General features: G+C 41.3%; 1 protein-coding gene across 1 annotated transcript in view; it reads left to right on the forward strand.

The window, feature by feature from the left end:
- The first annotated feature begins 5,509 nt into the window (after positions 1-5,509).
- The window catches only part of LOC106594467 (uncharacterized), a 61,208-nt gene continuing 50,490 nt past the window's right edge, over positions 5,510-16,227 (forward strand). The window contains exons 1-5 of the mRNA XM_082978224.1: positions 5,510-5,605; positions 10,797-11,028; positions 11,281-11,447; positions 11,540-13,538; positions 13,622-13,795. Coding sequence (XP_082834350.1) covers positions 10,823-11,028; positions 11,281-11,447; positions 11,540-13,538; positions 13,622-13,795 — 2,546 coding nt within the window. The 5' untranslated portion in view covers positions 5,510-5,605; positions 10,797-10,822. The remainder of the gene's footprint in view (positions 5,606-10,796; positions 11,029-11,280; positions 11,448-11,539; positions 13,539-13,621; positions 13,796-16,227) is intronic.

A 16,227-nucleotide genomic window follows, 5' to 3' on the forward strand; every position in this document is an offset into this window, starting at 1 on the left:
TCTACTCTTAATGTGAAGGTGATAGACTATGTGAACAGAGAAGACTTCTACTCTTAATGTGAAGGTGATAGACTATGTGAACAGAGAAGACTTCTACTCTTAATGTGAAGGTGATAGACTATGTGAACAGAGAAGACTTCTACTCTTAATGTGAAGCTGATAGACTATGTGAACAGAGAAGACTTCTACTCTTAATGTGAAGGTGATAGACTATGTGAACAGAGAAGACTTCTACTCTTAATGTGAAGGTGATAGACTATGTGAACAGAGAAGACTTCTACTCTTAATGTGAAGGTGATAGACTATGTGAACAGAGAAGACTTCTACTCTTAATGTGAAGGTGATAGACTATGTGAACAGAGAAGACTTCTACTCTTAATGTGAAGGTGATAGACTATGTGAACAGAGAAGACTTCTACTCTTAATGTGAAGCTGATAGACTATGTGAACAGAGAAGACTTCTACTCTTAATGTGAAGGTGATAGGCTATGTGAACAGAGAAGACTTCTACTCTTAATGTGAAGGTGATAGACTATGTGAACAGAGAAGACTTCTACTCTTAATGTGACGGTGATAGACTATGTGAACAGAGAAGACTTCTACTCTTAATGTGAAGGTGATAGACTATGTGAACAGAGAAGACTTCTACTCTTAATGTGAAGGTGATAGACTATGTGAACAGAGAAGACTTCTACTCTTAATGTGAAGGTGATAGACTATGTGAACAGAGAAGACTTCTACTCTTAATGTGAAGGTGATAGACTATGTGAACAGAGAATGTTTCTATTCTTAATGTGATTATAGGTAATGTTATGTGTAAAAGACGCTACTGAATGTGGTGGCCAGGTAGACTTGTTCATTCTGAAGAACAGCTGTCTGTTCACCTGTTACATTCTGCTGTATGTTATAAACCAGATCAGCTGTCTGTTCACCTGTTACATTCTGCTGTGTGTTATAAACCAGATCAGCTGTCTGTTCACCTGTTACATTCTGCTGTATGTTATAAACCAGATCAGCTGTCTGTTCACCTGTTACATTCTGCTGTGTGTTATAAACCAGATCAGCTGTCTGTTCACCTGTTACATTCTGCTGTATGTTATAAACCAGATCAGCTGTCTGTTCACCTGTTACATTCTGCTGTATGTTATAAACCAGATCAGCTGTCTGTTCACCTGTTACATTCTGCTGTATGTTATAAACCAGATCAGCTGTCTGTTCACCTGTTACATTCTGCTGTATGTTATAAACCAGATCAGCTGTCTGTTCACCTGTTACATTCTGCTGTATGTTATAAACCAGATCAGCTGTCTGTTCACCTGTTACATTCTGCTGTATGTTATAAACCAGATCAGCTGTCTGTTCACCTGTTACATTCTGCTGTATGTTATAAACCAGATCAGCTGTCTGTTCACCTGTTACATTCTGCTGTATGTTATAAACCAGATCAGCTGTCTGTTCACCTGTTACATTCTGCTGTATGTTATAAACCAGATCAGCTGTCTGTTCACCTGTTACATTCTGCTGTATGTTATAAACCAGATCAGCTGTCTGTTTACCTGTTACATTCTGCTGTATGTTATAAACCGCGCACCATGTCATCTGCATAAACTTTAAATAATAGCCTATCTAATAGGCCCAATTCAATGAGAAATGCGCATGGTAATTAGTTGTATGGCTACATCGGGAATATGAACTCATCATGGCCACAAAAGGTGAGGAATTTATTACGCAATGATTATGACAATGTTTTATGTTTATAAATTAAATTGTCTACGCAAGAAATGTCACATTACAATATTCAGACGTACCTACAAAAGTCAATGGAAAAGGTCTGTTCCAACGTTAAAATGCACTTCGGATCGGATCGCACAGAGCAGTGGTCACCAACCTTTTCTGAGTCAAGATCACTTTCTGAGTCAAAATGCAAGCAGAGATCTACCGCTCTGATATTTTATTACCATGACTTATAAAACGTAAGCCCATGCAACATTAACCAATTAAAAACAGTTATGTAGCAATGAGGTTTGTGCAGTAAGCTACAGGCCCAATACATTATCACCGCATACTGGCTTTGCTTGAATTTACCTGCCAATGCATTGTTGTTCGGGACATCTAAAAATATATATATTTGAGGTAGTCTATATGATCACACCGGTAATAGATCCATTGTTGTATTACTTGTGAGGCACAGCTGAGTGAGCATACGTTTAAATAATTAGCTTTTTATTTTACTGGGCTGATGGTGCCTGCATCTGATGGTCAGTCTCATCAGAGGGAGAGAGCAGCAGACTGAGGGTCAGTCTCAGCAGAGGGAGAGAGCAGCAGACTGAGGGTCCGTCTCAGCAGAGGGAGAGAGCAGCAGACTGAGGGTCAGTCTCAGCAGAGGGAGAGAGCAGCAGACTGAGGGTCAGTCTCTCAACATCCCTCCGCTCTCCCTTTCCTCCACTGACACTGACCAAAAAGGGACACCGTCTTCCAGCTGATGGCGAAACTCGAGTCGCACCTCATTATTTCTGCTTCATGCACAAATTCATGTTGTTACTCCTATGAACAGAGAAAGTGAAATATTTATTGATATTAAAAAAGACCCAAGCCGCTAATAATAACAAGGCCTATAGATCCACTTTCCTCCTCATTCATTACTGCTGCACTGCTTGTTGTAGCGCTGAGTGGAAATAGGAACAACGCGCATTTTATGGCTTATAAAAGTGTTGAATACAAAGTGTTGACAGCGCTGAGTAAAAACTTAACATGAACTCACTCATAAAAACAGCAGCTCTTTGCTGCATTCGTTGACAGTCTCTCTCTAGTCATGGTTTTAAACGTTTTGAAATCTCACAATATCAATTTTGCCGTAGCTTTATTTTATGTCTGCTACGTCACTGTAGACTCGGTCATCTGAGCAATCTGATTGGCCAGCGGACACATGGTGCACTTGATTTCCTCCCCAGGCCCACCGGGAAGCAGAGTTTGTACCTTCAGACACATGAAATGGAAACAGTTTGTACCTTCAGACACATGAAATGGAAACAGTTTGTACATTCAGACACATGAAATGGAAACAGTTTGTACCTTCAGACACATTAAATGGAAACAGTTTGTACATTTAGACACATGAAATGGAAACAGTTTGTACATTCAGACACATGAAATGGAAACAGTTTGTACCTTCAGACACATGAAATGGAAACAGTTTGTACATTCAGACACATGAAATGGAAACAGTTTGTACCTTCAGACACATGACATGGAAACAGTTTGTACCTTCAGACACATGAAATGGAAACAGTTTGTACATTCAGACACATGAAATGGAAACAGTTTGTACCTTCAGACACATTAAATGGAAACAGTTTGTACCTTCAGACACATGAAATGGAAACAGTTTGTACATTCAGACACATGAAATGGAAACAGTTTGTACCTTCAGACACATTAAATGGAAACAGTTGTACCTTCAGAGACATGGAATGGAAACAGTTTGTACATTCAGACACATGAAATGGAAACAGTTTGTACTTCAGACACATGAAATGGAAACAGTTGGTACCTTCAGACACATGAAATGGAAACAGGTTGTACATTCAGACACATGAAATGGAAACAGTTTGTACCTTCAGACACATGAATGGAAACAGTTTGTACCTTCAGACACATTAAATGGAAACAGTTTGTACCTTCAGAGACATGGAATGGAAACAGTATGTACATTCAGACACATGAAATGGAAACAGTTTGTACCTTCAGACACATGAAATGGAAACAGTTTGTACATTCAGACACATGAAATGGAAACAGTTTGTACATTCAGACACATGAAATGGAAACAGGCCTTCGCCTGTGGCGTGACCTTCAGACACATGAAATGGAAACAGTTTGTACATTCAGACACATGAAATGGAAACAGTTGGTACCTTCAGACACATGAAATGGAAACAGGTTGTACATTCAGACACATGAAATGGAAACAGTTTGTACCTTCAGACACATGAAATGGAAACAGTTTGTACATTCAGACACATGAAATGGAAACAGTTTGTACATTCAGACACATGAAATGGAAACAGTTTGTACCTTCAGACACATGAAATGGAAACAGTTTGTACATTCAGACACATGAAATGGAAACAGTTTGTACCTTCAGACACATGAAATGGAAACAGTTTGTACCTTCAGACACATGAAATGGAAACAGATTGTACATTCAGACACATGAAAAGGAAACAGTTTCTACATTCAGACACACGAAATGGCAACAGTTTGCCAACCCGGCGCGCAGGACAGCAGCTGAATTGTCTGAACCTACCACCAACAGCCCGAGACTAATAACAAAGAATAGAAACACAAGGATTTATCGTTGGGTTTTTACAGAAACGTTTGGCGATCAACTAGAAATGCCTTGGAGATCGACAAGTCGATCGCGATAAACCGGTTGGTGGCCACTGGCACAGAGCAAAATAGTCTGCTTGAAATACCGTAGTTTATCTAGTTACTACTGTGAAGTGGATCCAATTAAATGAGAGATGGGAGGAATGGTAGCCAATCCTAACTTGTTATAGGCCTATAGGATATTTGGCGAGTATAGGAATTATTCTGCAATGATCATGGAAATGAAATAAATAACAGGAAATATATGCCTACTTCTAATTATTATAGAATGTAAAGACACATCGATTAACGCTCTTCTCACTAACAGCTAATGATTGCATCTTGTTATTATATTTAGCCAGGTCTACCTGTTCTTTAGTTCTGAATAAGAGTCTCGTCATATATTCCCCATCTGCACCAGGCTACTACTAGTCTACTTTTGTCTTCTTGCAATGCAAGACTTCAACCACTAGAAACTGTAAGGACGCCTGGTCTAAAGTTAGCAGGAGGATTAGCAAATTCTCATGTCAAGTTCACTTTTTATAAATGACAACATTTGCGTGAAAACTGGCACATGCATGTTTTGTGGCATATTTTGTGTGTAGACAACGTTTACAAATGTGGTCCCTGGTATTTTACATAGAGCAAAATACTTGAAATAGCTTATCTATTTACTGTTGTGAAGTCGGTCCAATTAAACGAGAGATGGGACGAATGGTAACCTTGTTGTAGGCCTATATTCTACCTCGTGAGTATGAAAACATCACAGAAAAGGTGAGAAATGTATTATGCAACGATCATGGAAACGAAATAAATAGAAGCCTAGGAAATAGATGGCTATTTCTAATTATTTTAAAATGCAAAGATAAACGGAATGGATGTCTCAGTAACGGCAAATTGTTGCATCTTGTTATTAAACTTTTTATTGTTATGAATAAGCGTGTCCATCATATCCCACATTTACACTAAATACTAATCTACTGGCCTTCTTGAAATGCAATACTTCAACCACTAGAAACTGTGCATACACATGGTCTAAAGTTAGCGGAAAGGTGTGTGTGAGGTGTGTGTGTGTGTGTGTGTGTGTGTGTCTGTCTGCGCGTGTGTTTTGTGTTTGTGTGTCTTCACATAAACCTATACCTGTTGAACCCGCCCACTGTGTTGAAACAAGGAAGTACATTTATAAGGAAGTAGAGGCAGAACTGGACACTGTCGGTCGAAGAAAAATGTTTCTGAGGTTTGTAGCGTTCTTTTACCATTTTATGACAAAAAGTGTTTTGGAGAAGTTAGGCCATCGCAGAGAGAGGTGATTTAGGGGGTAAGACATCCGCAGAATTGTTAAGTTATTACAATACTGATTTCAACTTTCAATAATGATCATTTTAGGCTTCCTTACATTGATGCTGATTCATATTGACCAGCCTAGTCAATATGAATCAATGTTATATTCTTGTCTACAGGGTATGAGGTAGGGTATGGGGTTATATTATAGTCTACAGGGCTATGAGGTAGGGTATGGGGTTATATTATACTCTACAGGGTTATGAGGTAGGGTATGGGGTTATATTATAGTCTACAGCGTTATGAGGTAGGGTATGGGGTTATATTGTAGTCTACAGGGCTATGAGGTAGGGTATGGGGTTATATTATAGTCTACAGGGCTATGAGGTAGGGTATGGGGTTATATTATAGTCTACAGGGCTATGAGGTAGGGTATGGGGTTATATTATAGTCTACAGGGCTATGAGGTAGGGTATGGGGTTATATTATAGTCTACAGCGTTATGAGGTAGGGTATGGGGTTATATTGTAGTCTACAGGGCTATGAGGTAGGGTATGGGGTTATATTATAGTCTACAGGGCTATGAGGTAGGGTATGGGGTTATATTATAGTCTACAGGGCTATGAGGTAGGGTATGGGGTTATATTATAGGCTACAGGGCTATGAGGTAGGGTATGGGGTTATATTATAGTCTACAGGGCTGTGAGGTAGGGTATGGGGTTATATTATAGTCTACAGGGCTATGAGGTAGGGTATGGGGTTATATTATAGTCTACAGGGTTATGAGGTAGGGTATGGGGTTATATTATAGTCTACAGGGCTATGAGGTAGGGTATGGGGTTATATTATAGTCTACAGGGCTGTGAGGTAGGGTATGGGGTTATATTATAGTCTACAGGGTTATGAGGTAGGGTATGGGGTTATATTATAGTCTACAGGGTTATGAGGTAGGGTATGGGGTTATATTATAGTCTACAGGGTTATGAGGTAGGGTATGGGGTTATATTATAGTCTACAGGGTAATGAGGTAGGGTATGGGGTTATATTATAGTCTACAGGGCTATGAGATAGGGTATGGGGTTATATTATAGTCTACAGGGTTATGAGGTAGGGTATGGGGTTATATTATAGTCTACAGGGTTATGAGGTAGGGTATGGGGTTATATTATAGTCTACAGGGCTATGAGGTAGGGTATGGGGTTATATTATAGTCTACAGGGCTATGAGGTAGGGTATGGGGTTATATTATAGTCTACAGGGCTATGGGGTAGGGTATGGGGTTATATTATAGTCTACAGGGTTGTGAGGTAGGGTATGGGGTTATATTATAGTCTACAGGGCTATGAGGTAGGGTATGGGGTTATATTATAGGCTACAGGGCTATGAGGTATGGTATTATTGTTATAGGCTACAGGGCTATGAGGTATGGTATTATTGTTATAGGCTACAGGGCTATGAGGTATGGTATTATTGTTATAGGCTACAGGGCTATGAGGTATGGTATTATTGTTATAGGCTACAGGGCTATGAGGTATGGTATTATTGTTATAGGCTACAGGGCTATGAGGTATGGTATTATTGTTATAGGCTACAGGGCTATGAGGTATGGTATTATTGTTATAGGCTACAGGGCTATGAGGTAGGGTATTATTGTTATAGGCTACAGGGCTATGAGGTATGGTATTATTGTTATAGGCTACAGGGCTATGAGGTATGGTATTATTGTTATAGGCTACAGGGCTATGAGGTATGGTATTATTGTTATAGGCTACAGGGCTATGAGGTATGGTATTATTGTTATAGGCTACAGGGCTATGAGGTATGGTATTATTGTTATAGGCTACAGGGCTATGAGGTAGGGTATTATTGTTATAGGCTACAGGGCTATGAGGTATGGTATTATTGTTATAGGCTACAGGGCTATGAGGTAGGGTATTATTGTTATAGGCTACAGGGCTATGAGGTATGGTATTATTGTTATAGGCTACAGGGCTATGAGGTATGGTATTATTGTTATAGGCTACAGGGCTATGAGGTATGGTATTATTGTTATAGGCTACAGGGCTATGAGGTATGGTATTATTGTTATAGGCTACAGGGCTATGAGGTATGGTATTATTGTTATAGGCTACAGGGCTATGAGGTATGGTATTATTGTTATAGGCTACAGGGCTATGAGGTATGGTATTATTGTTATAGGCTACAGGGCTATGAGGTATGGTATTATTGTTATAGGCTACAGGGCTATGAGGTATGGTATTATTGTTATAGGCTACAGGGCTATGAGGTATGGTATTATTGTTATAGGCTACAGGGCTATGAGGTATGGTATTATTGTTATAGGCTACAGGGCTATGAGGTATGGTATTATTGTTATAGGCTACAGGGCTATGAGGTATGGTATTATTGTTATAGGCTACAGGGCTATGAGGTATGGTATTATTGTTATAGGCTACAGGGCTATGAGGTATGGTATTATTGTTATAGGCTACAGGGCTATGAGGTATGGTATTATTGTTATAGGCTACAGGGCTATGAGGTATGGTATTATTGTTATAGGCTACAGGGCTATGAGGTATGGTATTATTGTTATAGGCTACAGGGCTATGAGGTATGGTATTATTGTTATGTGATTGACAGCACATTAAGGTGATTATTATCTGTGGAAACTGACTCACTTTCACTTCCTGAAAGAAGACGTGCATTGGAATTATGTATAGCTGTCATTAAATAAAATAGTCTGTCTCTTCAAGTAAATGTGACGTTCAACAATGTGCATAGAAACTATTTAAATGTGGGGCCAAATCACATGTTAAGTTTAAAGCTTTCTGGTGACAGATCAGGAAGGCGGTGGTCCGTTTGGTGAACTGCAGGTGCGCTCGATATAACGTCACCGGCTCATCTATGCGCATTGTGAACCCCGGGTTGAATCGTCAGCATACCTTTTCTCAGAATGTAAACTCCGGTGCGCTCGATATAACGTCACCGGCTCATCTATGCGCATTGTGAACCCCGGGTTGAATCGTCAGCACACCTTTTCTCAGAATGTAAACTCCGGTGCGCTCGATATAACGTCACCGGCTCATCTATGCGCATTGTGAACCCCGGGTTGAATCGTCAGCACACCTTTTCTCAGAATACAAACCCCGGTGCGCCGGGCGAGATAAACTGATCGCACCTCAAGTGAACTCAAGCAGTGCACTGCAGCATGTGTCTATTCACTAAACCAGGGATGGACAACTGGCGGCCCGGGACCAGTAATAAAACATTGTTTTGGAACTCAGTCTGGGTCTCAACTTACTGTTGACCGTTAGAATAATAGAAAACACAAGGTGCAGTGTGTAAATGTGGTTGTGCATCAGCAGTCAGTCTATTAGCCCATGTTAGCTACATGTTTTTAGATGGTAAATTAGTCAAGTGGCTAAACTTGTAGTAAACATGGTTGAATTACCTACCGGGGTGGGGCCCATTGATCATCAGTTATCACATTACAAACTGCTAACATTTGCCTCCACTCTGTGGCAACATGAGTAGAATTAGCTGTAAAACTGAAAATGTTTTCTTTGAATTGCAGGAAATTAGTTAGAACATTTCTATATCATTTTCACTACGCCCCCATGGCAACATGGCAACATGGCCCCATGGCAACCTGGCCCCATGGCAACATGGCCCCATGGTAACATGTGCAGGAGAAACTGATATACATTTTTATTTATTGATTATTAAATGATTAAAACTAGTAATTATGTTACCAAATCTGAAACTAAAATAATTAAGAAACTCATTTGAAAAACTAAAACTATAATCATTGATTCCAAAACAAAAATTAAATAAAAACCATCATAAATTGTGTTCAGGATTTTTTTCTCCCTTCTATACGTTGTCTGGTAAATGCTGCCAGGAAATGGTGATGTTTCAAATAGGCCTAACTTGTTCATCACTAGTCTCCCTAGACAGACAGGTTGCCTCCCACAATGTACCAATGTTCCTGCATGCAAGCAAAGATTGTCCATTATATTGAGAAGATACTCAAGTGACCGCTCTAACAATGGAAATGCATGTCCTCAAAGAGGGAAGGCAGGCGGGAGGAGGTGAGATCTGGTGGGACCATCTAGCCAATGAGAGGGCAGATATGCGTGTGAACAACAGGCCATAGAGATAAAGGGACTGATTTTTATATCTGAGCCATTATAGCCTCTGTGACAGCATGGGCAGTGCCATTGACGATATCTCCATTTCAAAGTAGTACATTTTCTTATTCATTGGCTGATTGCTCCCAACTCATAGGAATTCCCACCCAGTTGACTACTTTAAAATGGTGGAAGGCCTCAAGCACAATGTCCGTTCTAAAACAGATTATATCCATGATGAATCCTCCATCTCTATGACAACAGGCACAACTCCAATATAAAGTATTTTCCCTCGTAACAACCTAACCATTATGGAACTTCTATTAGATCAAATAAGCCTCACGTAGCAAATTAGTAATTCCATTTTTTGTTGACCAAATTCGACAAACTCTCACTGACCTCCATACAAAACCTCCTCACATCGTGGGCTTATTTTCATTGACAGAGTTTTCGCTGAATAAAACCTCTCGCTTCGCCTCTTCCTCTCTGATACATGTCTGTAGAAGTTTCTGAGGTCAGAGTGGACAGAGAGGAAGAGGCGAAGTGAGAGGATTTACTCTGCCTAAAATCTGTCTGTTATTTTATTTCACCTTTATTAAACCAGGTAGGCCAGTTGAGAACAAGTTCTATGAGAGTGTGGAGTTACGTGAGGCTTATTTGATCTAATAGAAGGTTTGTAATGTTTAGGCTGTTACAGATGTACTGATATAAGTGGATGGATGTTGCATTCCGGTGATATGATACTGATGATTTGTCTCCATAGATGGTTTGTTTATGTTTCTACGGTTGTGGTTAGATGGAGTAGAGCTGTAGGCCTACAGCTCCATCTAGTGGTTGAGATGGGGACAACAGATGGTGACAAATGTCAGCTAATGGGGATCCAAGTCAAATCAAATGAATAACATATTGGACTGTGTATGTTTGAATACAATATGAAGTCTGATTTAAGTCTTTGACCTCAGACAGTAAATGTGTTGTTAATATAAATATTGACTGTTCTGTTATTTCTTATTGTAGCTGAGTGAGCTGTAACTTACATCAAAATGAGTCTCTCTGGGGAGAGAGACGAGGAGACCACTGCCTCTAAAATGCGTCTCTCTGGGGAGAGAGAGGAGGGGACCACTGCCTCTAAAATGAGTCTTTCTGGGGAGAGAGAGGAGGAGACCACTGCCTCTAAAATGAGCCTCTCTGGGGAGAGAGAGGAGGAGACCACTGCCTCCAAAATGACTCAAGACACCAGTTCTAAGAGGTAAGAGATGACATGTAAAATATACAGTTCTCTTAAAGATATAAAACTAAAGAGAAAAGTGTTCCCAAATTACATAAAATGTAGGTCATATCATTCACTTAAAAGGCCAGAAATGGATTTACCAATTGCAGACTGTATCTTTATAAAGAAACATCAGGACTTCTAGAAGTTCCATTATACAGTTGTTAAAAGGAAGTAGATGAGGTATTGATGAGATATTGATGAGGTGATCTGTCTCCCTGTTTTGTTCAGTGTCCAGAAGCCCAGAGCAGAGTCCCCTACAACCAGCCTGCTATCAATGAAGAGTGATCAGCCACCTGCTTTCAGCCAGGAACCATTACCAGATGACAATAAGGAAGTGGAGAGCTTGGACAGTGAGGATGCATTAAAGATCACACACAACCTTCTGGACAGAAGAAGTAAGACTGTGTTTCATACAATATTACAAAGAACGGTACAAAGACCCTTATAAAACACACACAAAGTCCCAACTCTCAATGTTTTCCTACAGGTCAAACTCTGCTGACAGTCCAACAAGACATTAAGGCTAAACTGAAACACAAGTATCAACACATATCTGAAGGAATTGGACACCATGGAAACCAAAGTCTGTTAAAGGACATCTACACAGAGCTCTACATCACAGAGGGTGGAAGTGGAGGGCTCAATAATGAACATGAGGTTAGACACATAGAGATGGCATCCAAGAAACAAACCACACAAGAGACACCAATCAAATGCAACGACATCTTCAAGCCTTTACCTGGACAAGACAAACCTATCAGAACTGTGCTGACAAAAGGAATCGCTGGCATTGGAAAAACAGTCTCTGTGCAGAAGGTCATCCTTGACTGGGCAGAGGGAAAAGCAAATCAGGACGTTCATTTCATGTTTCCTCTTCCTTTCCGTGATCTGAACCTGAAAAAGGACCAATACAGTCTGATGCAACTTCTTTCCCACTACTTCCCAGAGCTGAAAGAGATTGACAGCATTGAAGATGGTGAAACCAAAACTGTTTTCATTTTTGATGGTCTGGATGAGTGTCGACTTCCTCTAGACTTCAAAAACAATGAGAAGTGCTGTGATGTCACGAAGCCAACCTCAGTGGACGTGCTGCTGACAAACCTCATCGAGGGGAATCTGCTTCCCTCTGCTCTCGTCTGGATAACCTCACGGCCTGCAGCAGCCAATCAGATCCCTCCTGAGTGTGTTGACCAGGTGACAGAGGTACGAGGGTTCAATGATCCACAGAAGGAGGAGTATTTCAGGAAGAAAATCCCAGATCAGAATCTGGCCAATGATATCATCAAACACATGAAGACATCAAGGAGCCTCCACATCATGTGCCACATGCCAGTCTTCTGTTGGATATCAGCCACTGTCCTTGAGATGATACTGAAAGAGGCAGAGAAGGATGAAGTCCCCAAAACTCTGACCCAGATGTACTCACACTTCATATTCATCCAAATCATTGTGAAGAACAGGAAGTACAACAAAGCCACAGAGACAAACCCAAAGGAACTGTCTCAGTCAGACAAAGAGATGATCCTGAAACTGGCAAAGCTGGCTTTCCAACAGCTGCAGAAGGGCAACCTGATCTTCTATGAGGAGGACCTGAGAGAGTGTGGCCTTGATGTCACAGAGGCATCAGTGTACTCAGCATTGTGTACAGAGATCTTTAAAGAAGAATCTGGGCTGTACCAAGAGAAGGTCTACAGCTTTGTGCATCTGAGCATTCAGGAGTTTCTAGCAGCAATGCATGCTTTAGAATCATGTCTGGACAAGAAGGAAAATGTTTTCCCCCCCAAAGCAGTCACTAGTGATGATGATGATGATGATGATGAGGAGGAGGAGGAGGAGGAGGAGATTGATGATAAGCAGGACGAGGAGGAGGAGAACAAGGATGATGATGATGATGATGAGGAGGAGGAGGAGGAGGAGGAGGAGGAGATTGATGATAAGCAGGACGAGGAGGAGGAGAACAATGACGAAGATGAGGATGATGATGACGACAATGATGAAGAGGAGTCATTCCAGTTGTCTGACTTACACAGGAGAGCAGTGGACGAGGCCTTGAAGAGTGAGAATGGACACCTGGACCTGTTCCTCCGCTTCCTTCTGGGTCTCTCACTGGAGTCCAATCAGAATCTGTTACGAGGCCTTCTGACACAGACAGGATGTACGACAGAGACCAATGAGAAAACAGTTAAGAGAACAGTTGGGTACCTTTCAGTCAAGATCAAAAGAGAATCCACACCAGAAAGGATCATCAACTTGTTCCACTGTCTGAATGAACTTGGTGCCAACTCTCTAGTTGAAGACATGCAGACCTCCCTGCGATCAGGAACTCTTTCAGAAACAAAGCTAAAACCTGACCAATGTTCAGCCCTGGCCTACCTGTTACTGATGTCAGAGGAGGTGCTGGAGGAGTTTGACCTGAAGCCATACAACACATCAGAGGAAGGTTATCAGAGGTTGCTGCCGGTAGTGAAAACCTGCAAGAGAGCACTGTAAGTTCTGTTATTGAGTTTATGTATACAGTATCATTATAATGAAGGATTTGTATATCTAACAGATTATCTCCTCTCTCAAGACTGGATCACTGTAAACTCACGTATGAATCCTGTGAGACTCTGACCTCAGCTCTGCAGACACCAAACTCCCCCCTGAGAGAACTGAACCTCAGCTACAATGACCTGGAAGACAGAGGAGTGAAGCGGCTCTGTGTTGGACTAACCAGTCCACTCTGCAACATACAGACACTAGTGTGAGTTAAATATCTTCAGTATCCACTGTCTTTATAGTGTTTATATATTTATAGTAATTATGTGTTATTATGTTTTTAACATTATTTGAACATCTTGGTAAATATGCAGAAACATACATGAAATGTGATAAATATATGAAACTAAGGTTAAATATCTTGAGTGAGTTAGTATGTTTTTAACATAGTCTAGTCATGTCCTTCTGTTATTGTCTTAATGCATCTCATTATTCTTAAAGCTTTGCAAATTTAACATTTTATTGACATATCAAATTTATTTTTATATAGCCCTTCGTACATCAGCTGATATTCTCAAAGTGCTGTACAGAAACCCAGCCTAAAACCCCAAACAGCAAGCAAAGCATGTGAAAGAAGCACGGTGGCTAGGAAAAACTCCCTAGGAAAAACTCCCTAGAAAGGCCAAAAACCTAGGAAGAAACCTAGAGAGGAACCAGGCTATGAGGGGTGGCCAGTCCTCTTCTGGCTGTGCAGGGTGGATATTATAACAGAACATGGTCAAAATGTTAAAATGTTAAAATGTTCATAAATGACCAGCATGGTCAAATAATAATAATCATAGTAGTTGTCGAGGGTGCAACAAGCACGTCCGGTGAACAGGTCAGGGTTCCATAGCCGCAGGCAGAACAGTTGAAACTGGAGCAGCAGCACGGCCAGGTGGACTGGGGACAGCAAGGAGTCATCATACCAGGTAGTCCTGAGGCATGGTCCTAGGGCTCAGGTCCTCCGAGAGAAAGACAGAAAGAGAGAAAGAGAGAATTAGAGAGAGCATATTTAAATACACACAGGACACCGGATAAGACAAGAGAAATACTCCAGATGTAACAGACTGACCCTAGCCCCCCGACACATAAACTACTGCAGCATAAATACTGGAGGCTGAGACAGGAGGGATCAGAAGACACTGTGGCCCCATCCGATGATACCCCCGGACAGGGCCAAACAGGCAGGATATAACCCCACCCACTTTGCCAAAGCACAGCCCCCACACCACTAGAGGGATGTCTCCAACCACCAACTTACCGTCCTAAGACAAGGCCGAGTATAGCCCACAACGATCTCCGCCATGGCACAACCCAAGGGGGGGGGGGGGGGGCGCCAACCCAGACAGGAAGACCACGTCAGTGACTCAACCCACTCAAGTGACGCACCCCTCCCATGGACGGCATGGAAGAACACCAGTAGGCCAGTGACTCAGCCTCTGTAAAAGGGTTAGAGGCAGAGAATCCCAGTGGAAAGAGGGGAACCGGCAAGGCAGAGACAGCAAGGGCGGTTCGTTGCTCCAGCCTTTCCGTTCACCTTCACACTCCTGGGCCAGACTATACTTAATCATAGGACCTACTGAAGAGATAAGTCTTCAGTAAAGACTTAAAGGTTGAGACTGAGTCTGCGTCTCTCACATTGGTAGGCAGACCATTCCATAAAAATGGAGCTCTATAGGAGAAAGCCCTACCTCCAGCCGTTTGCTTAGAAATTCTAGGGACAATTAGGAGGCCTGCGTCTTGTGACCGTAGCGTACGTGTAGGTATGTACGGCAGGACCAAATCGGAAAGATAGGTAGGAGCAAGCCCATGTAATGCTTTGTAGGTTAGCAGTAAAACCTTGAAATCAGCCCTTGCCTTAACAGGAAGCCAGTGTAGGGAGGCTAACACTGGAGTAATATGATCAAATTTTTTGGTTCTAGTCAGGATTCTAGCAGCCGTATTTAGCACTAACTGAAGTTTATTTAGTGCTTTATCCGGGTAGCCGGAAAGTAGAGCATTGCAGTAGTCCAGCCTAGAAGTAACAAAAGCATGGATTAATTTTTCTGCGTCATTTTTGGACAGAAAATTTCTGATTTTTGCAATGTTACGTAGATGGAAAAAAGCTGTCCTTGAAACAGTCTTGATATGTTCTTCAAAAGAGAGATCAGGGTCCAGAGTAACGCCGAGGTCCTTCACAGTTTTATTTGAGACGACTGTACAACCATCCAGATTAATTGTCAGATTCAACAGAAGATCTCTTTGTTTCTTGGGACCTAGAACAAGCATCTCTGTTTTGTCCGAGTTTAAAAGTAGAAAGTTTGCAGCCATCCACTTCTTTATGTCTGAAACACAGGCTTCTAGCGAGGGCAATTTTGGGGCTTCACCATGTTTCATTGAAATGTACAGCTGTGTGTCGTCTGCATAGCAGTGAAATTTAACATTATGTTTTCGAATGACATCCCCAAGAGGTAAAATATATAGTGAAAACAATAGTGGTCCTAAAACGGAACCTTGAGGAACACCGAAATTTACAATTGATTTGTCAGAGGACAAACCATTCACAGAGACAAACTGATATCTTTCCGACAGATAAGATCTAAACCAGGCCAGAACTTGTCCATGTAGACCAATTTGGGTTTCCAATCTCTCCAAAAGAATGTGGTGATCGATGGT

This window comes from Salmo salar, chromosome 08, assembly GCF_965601325.2.
Source record: "Salmo salar chromosome 08, fSalSal1, whole genome shotgun sequence".
Classification (NCBI taxonomy): domain Eukaryota; kingdom Metazoa; phylum Chordata; class Actinopteri; order Salmoniformes; family Salmonidae; genus Salmo; species Salmo salar.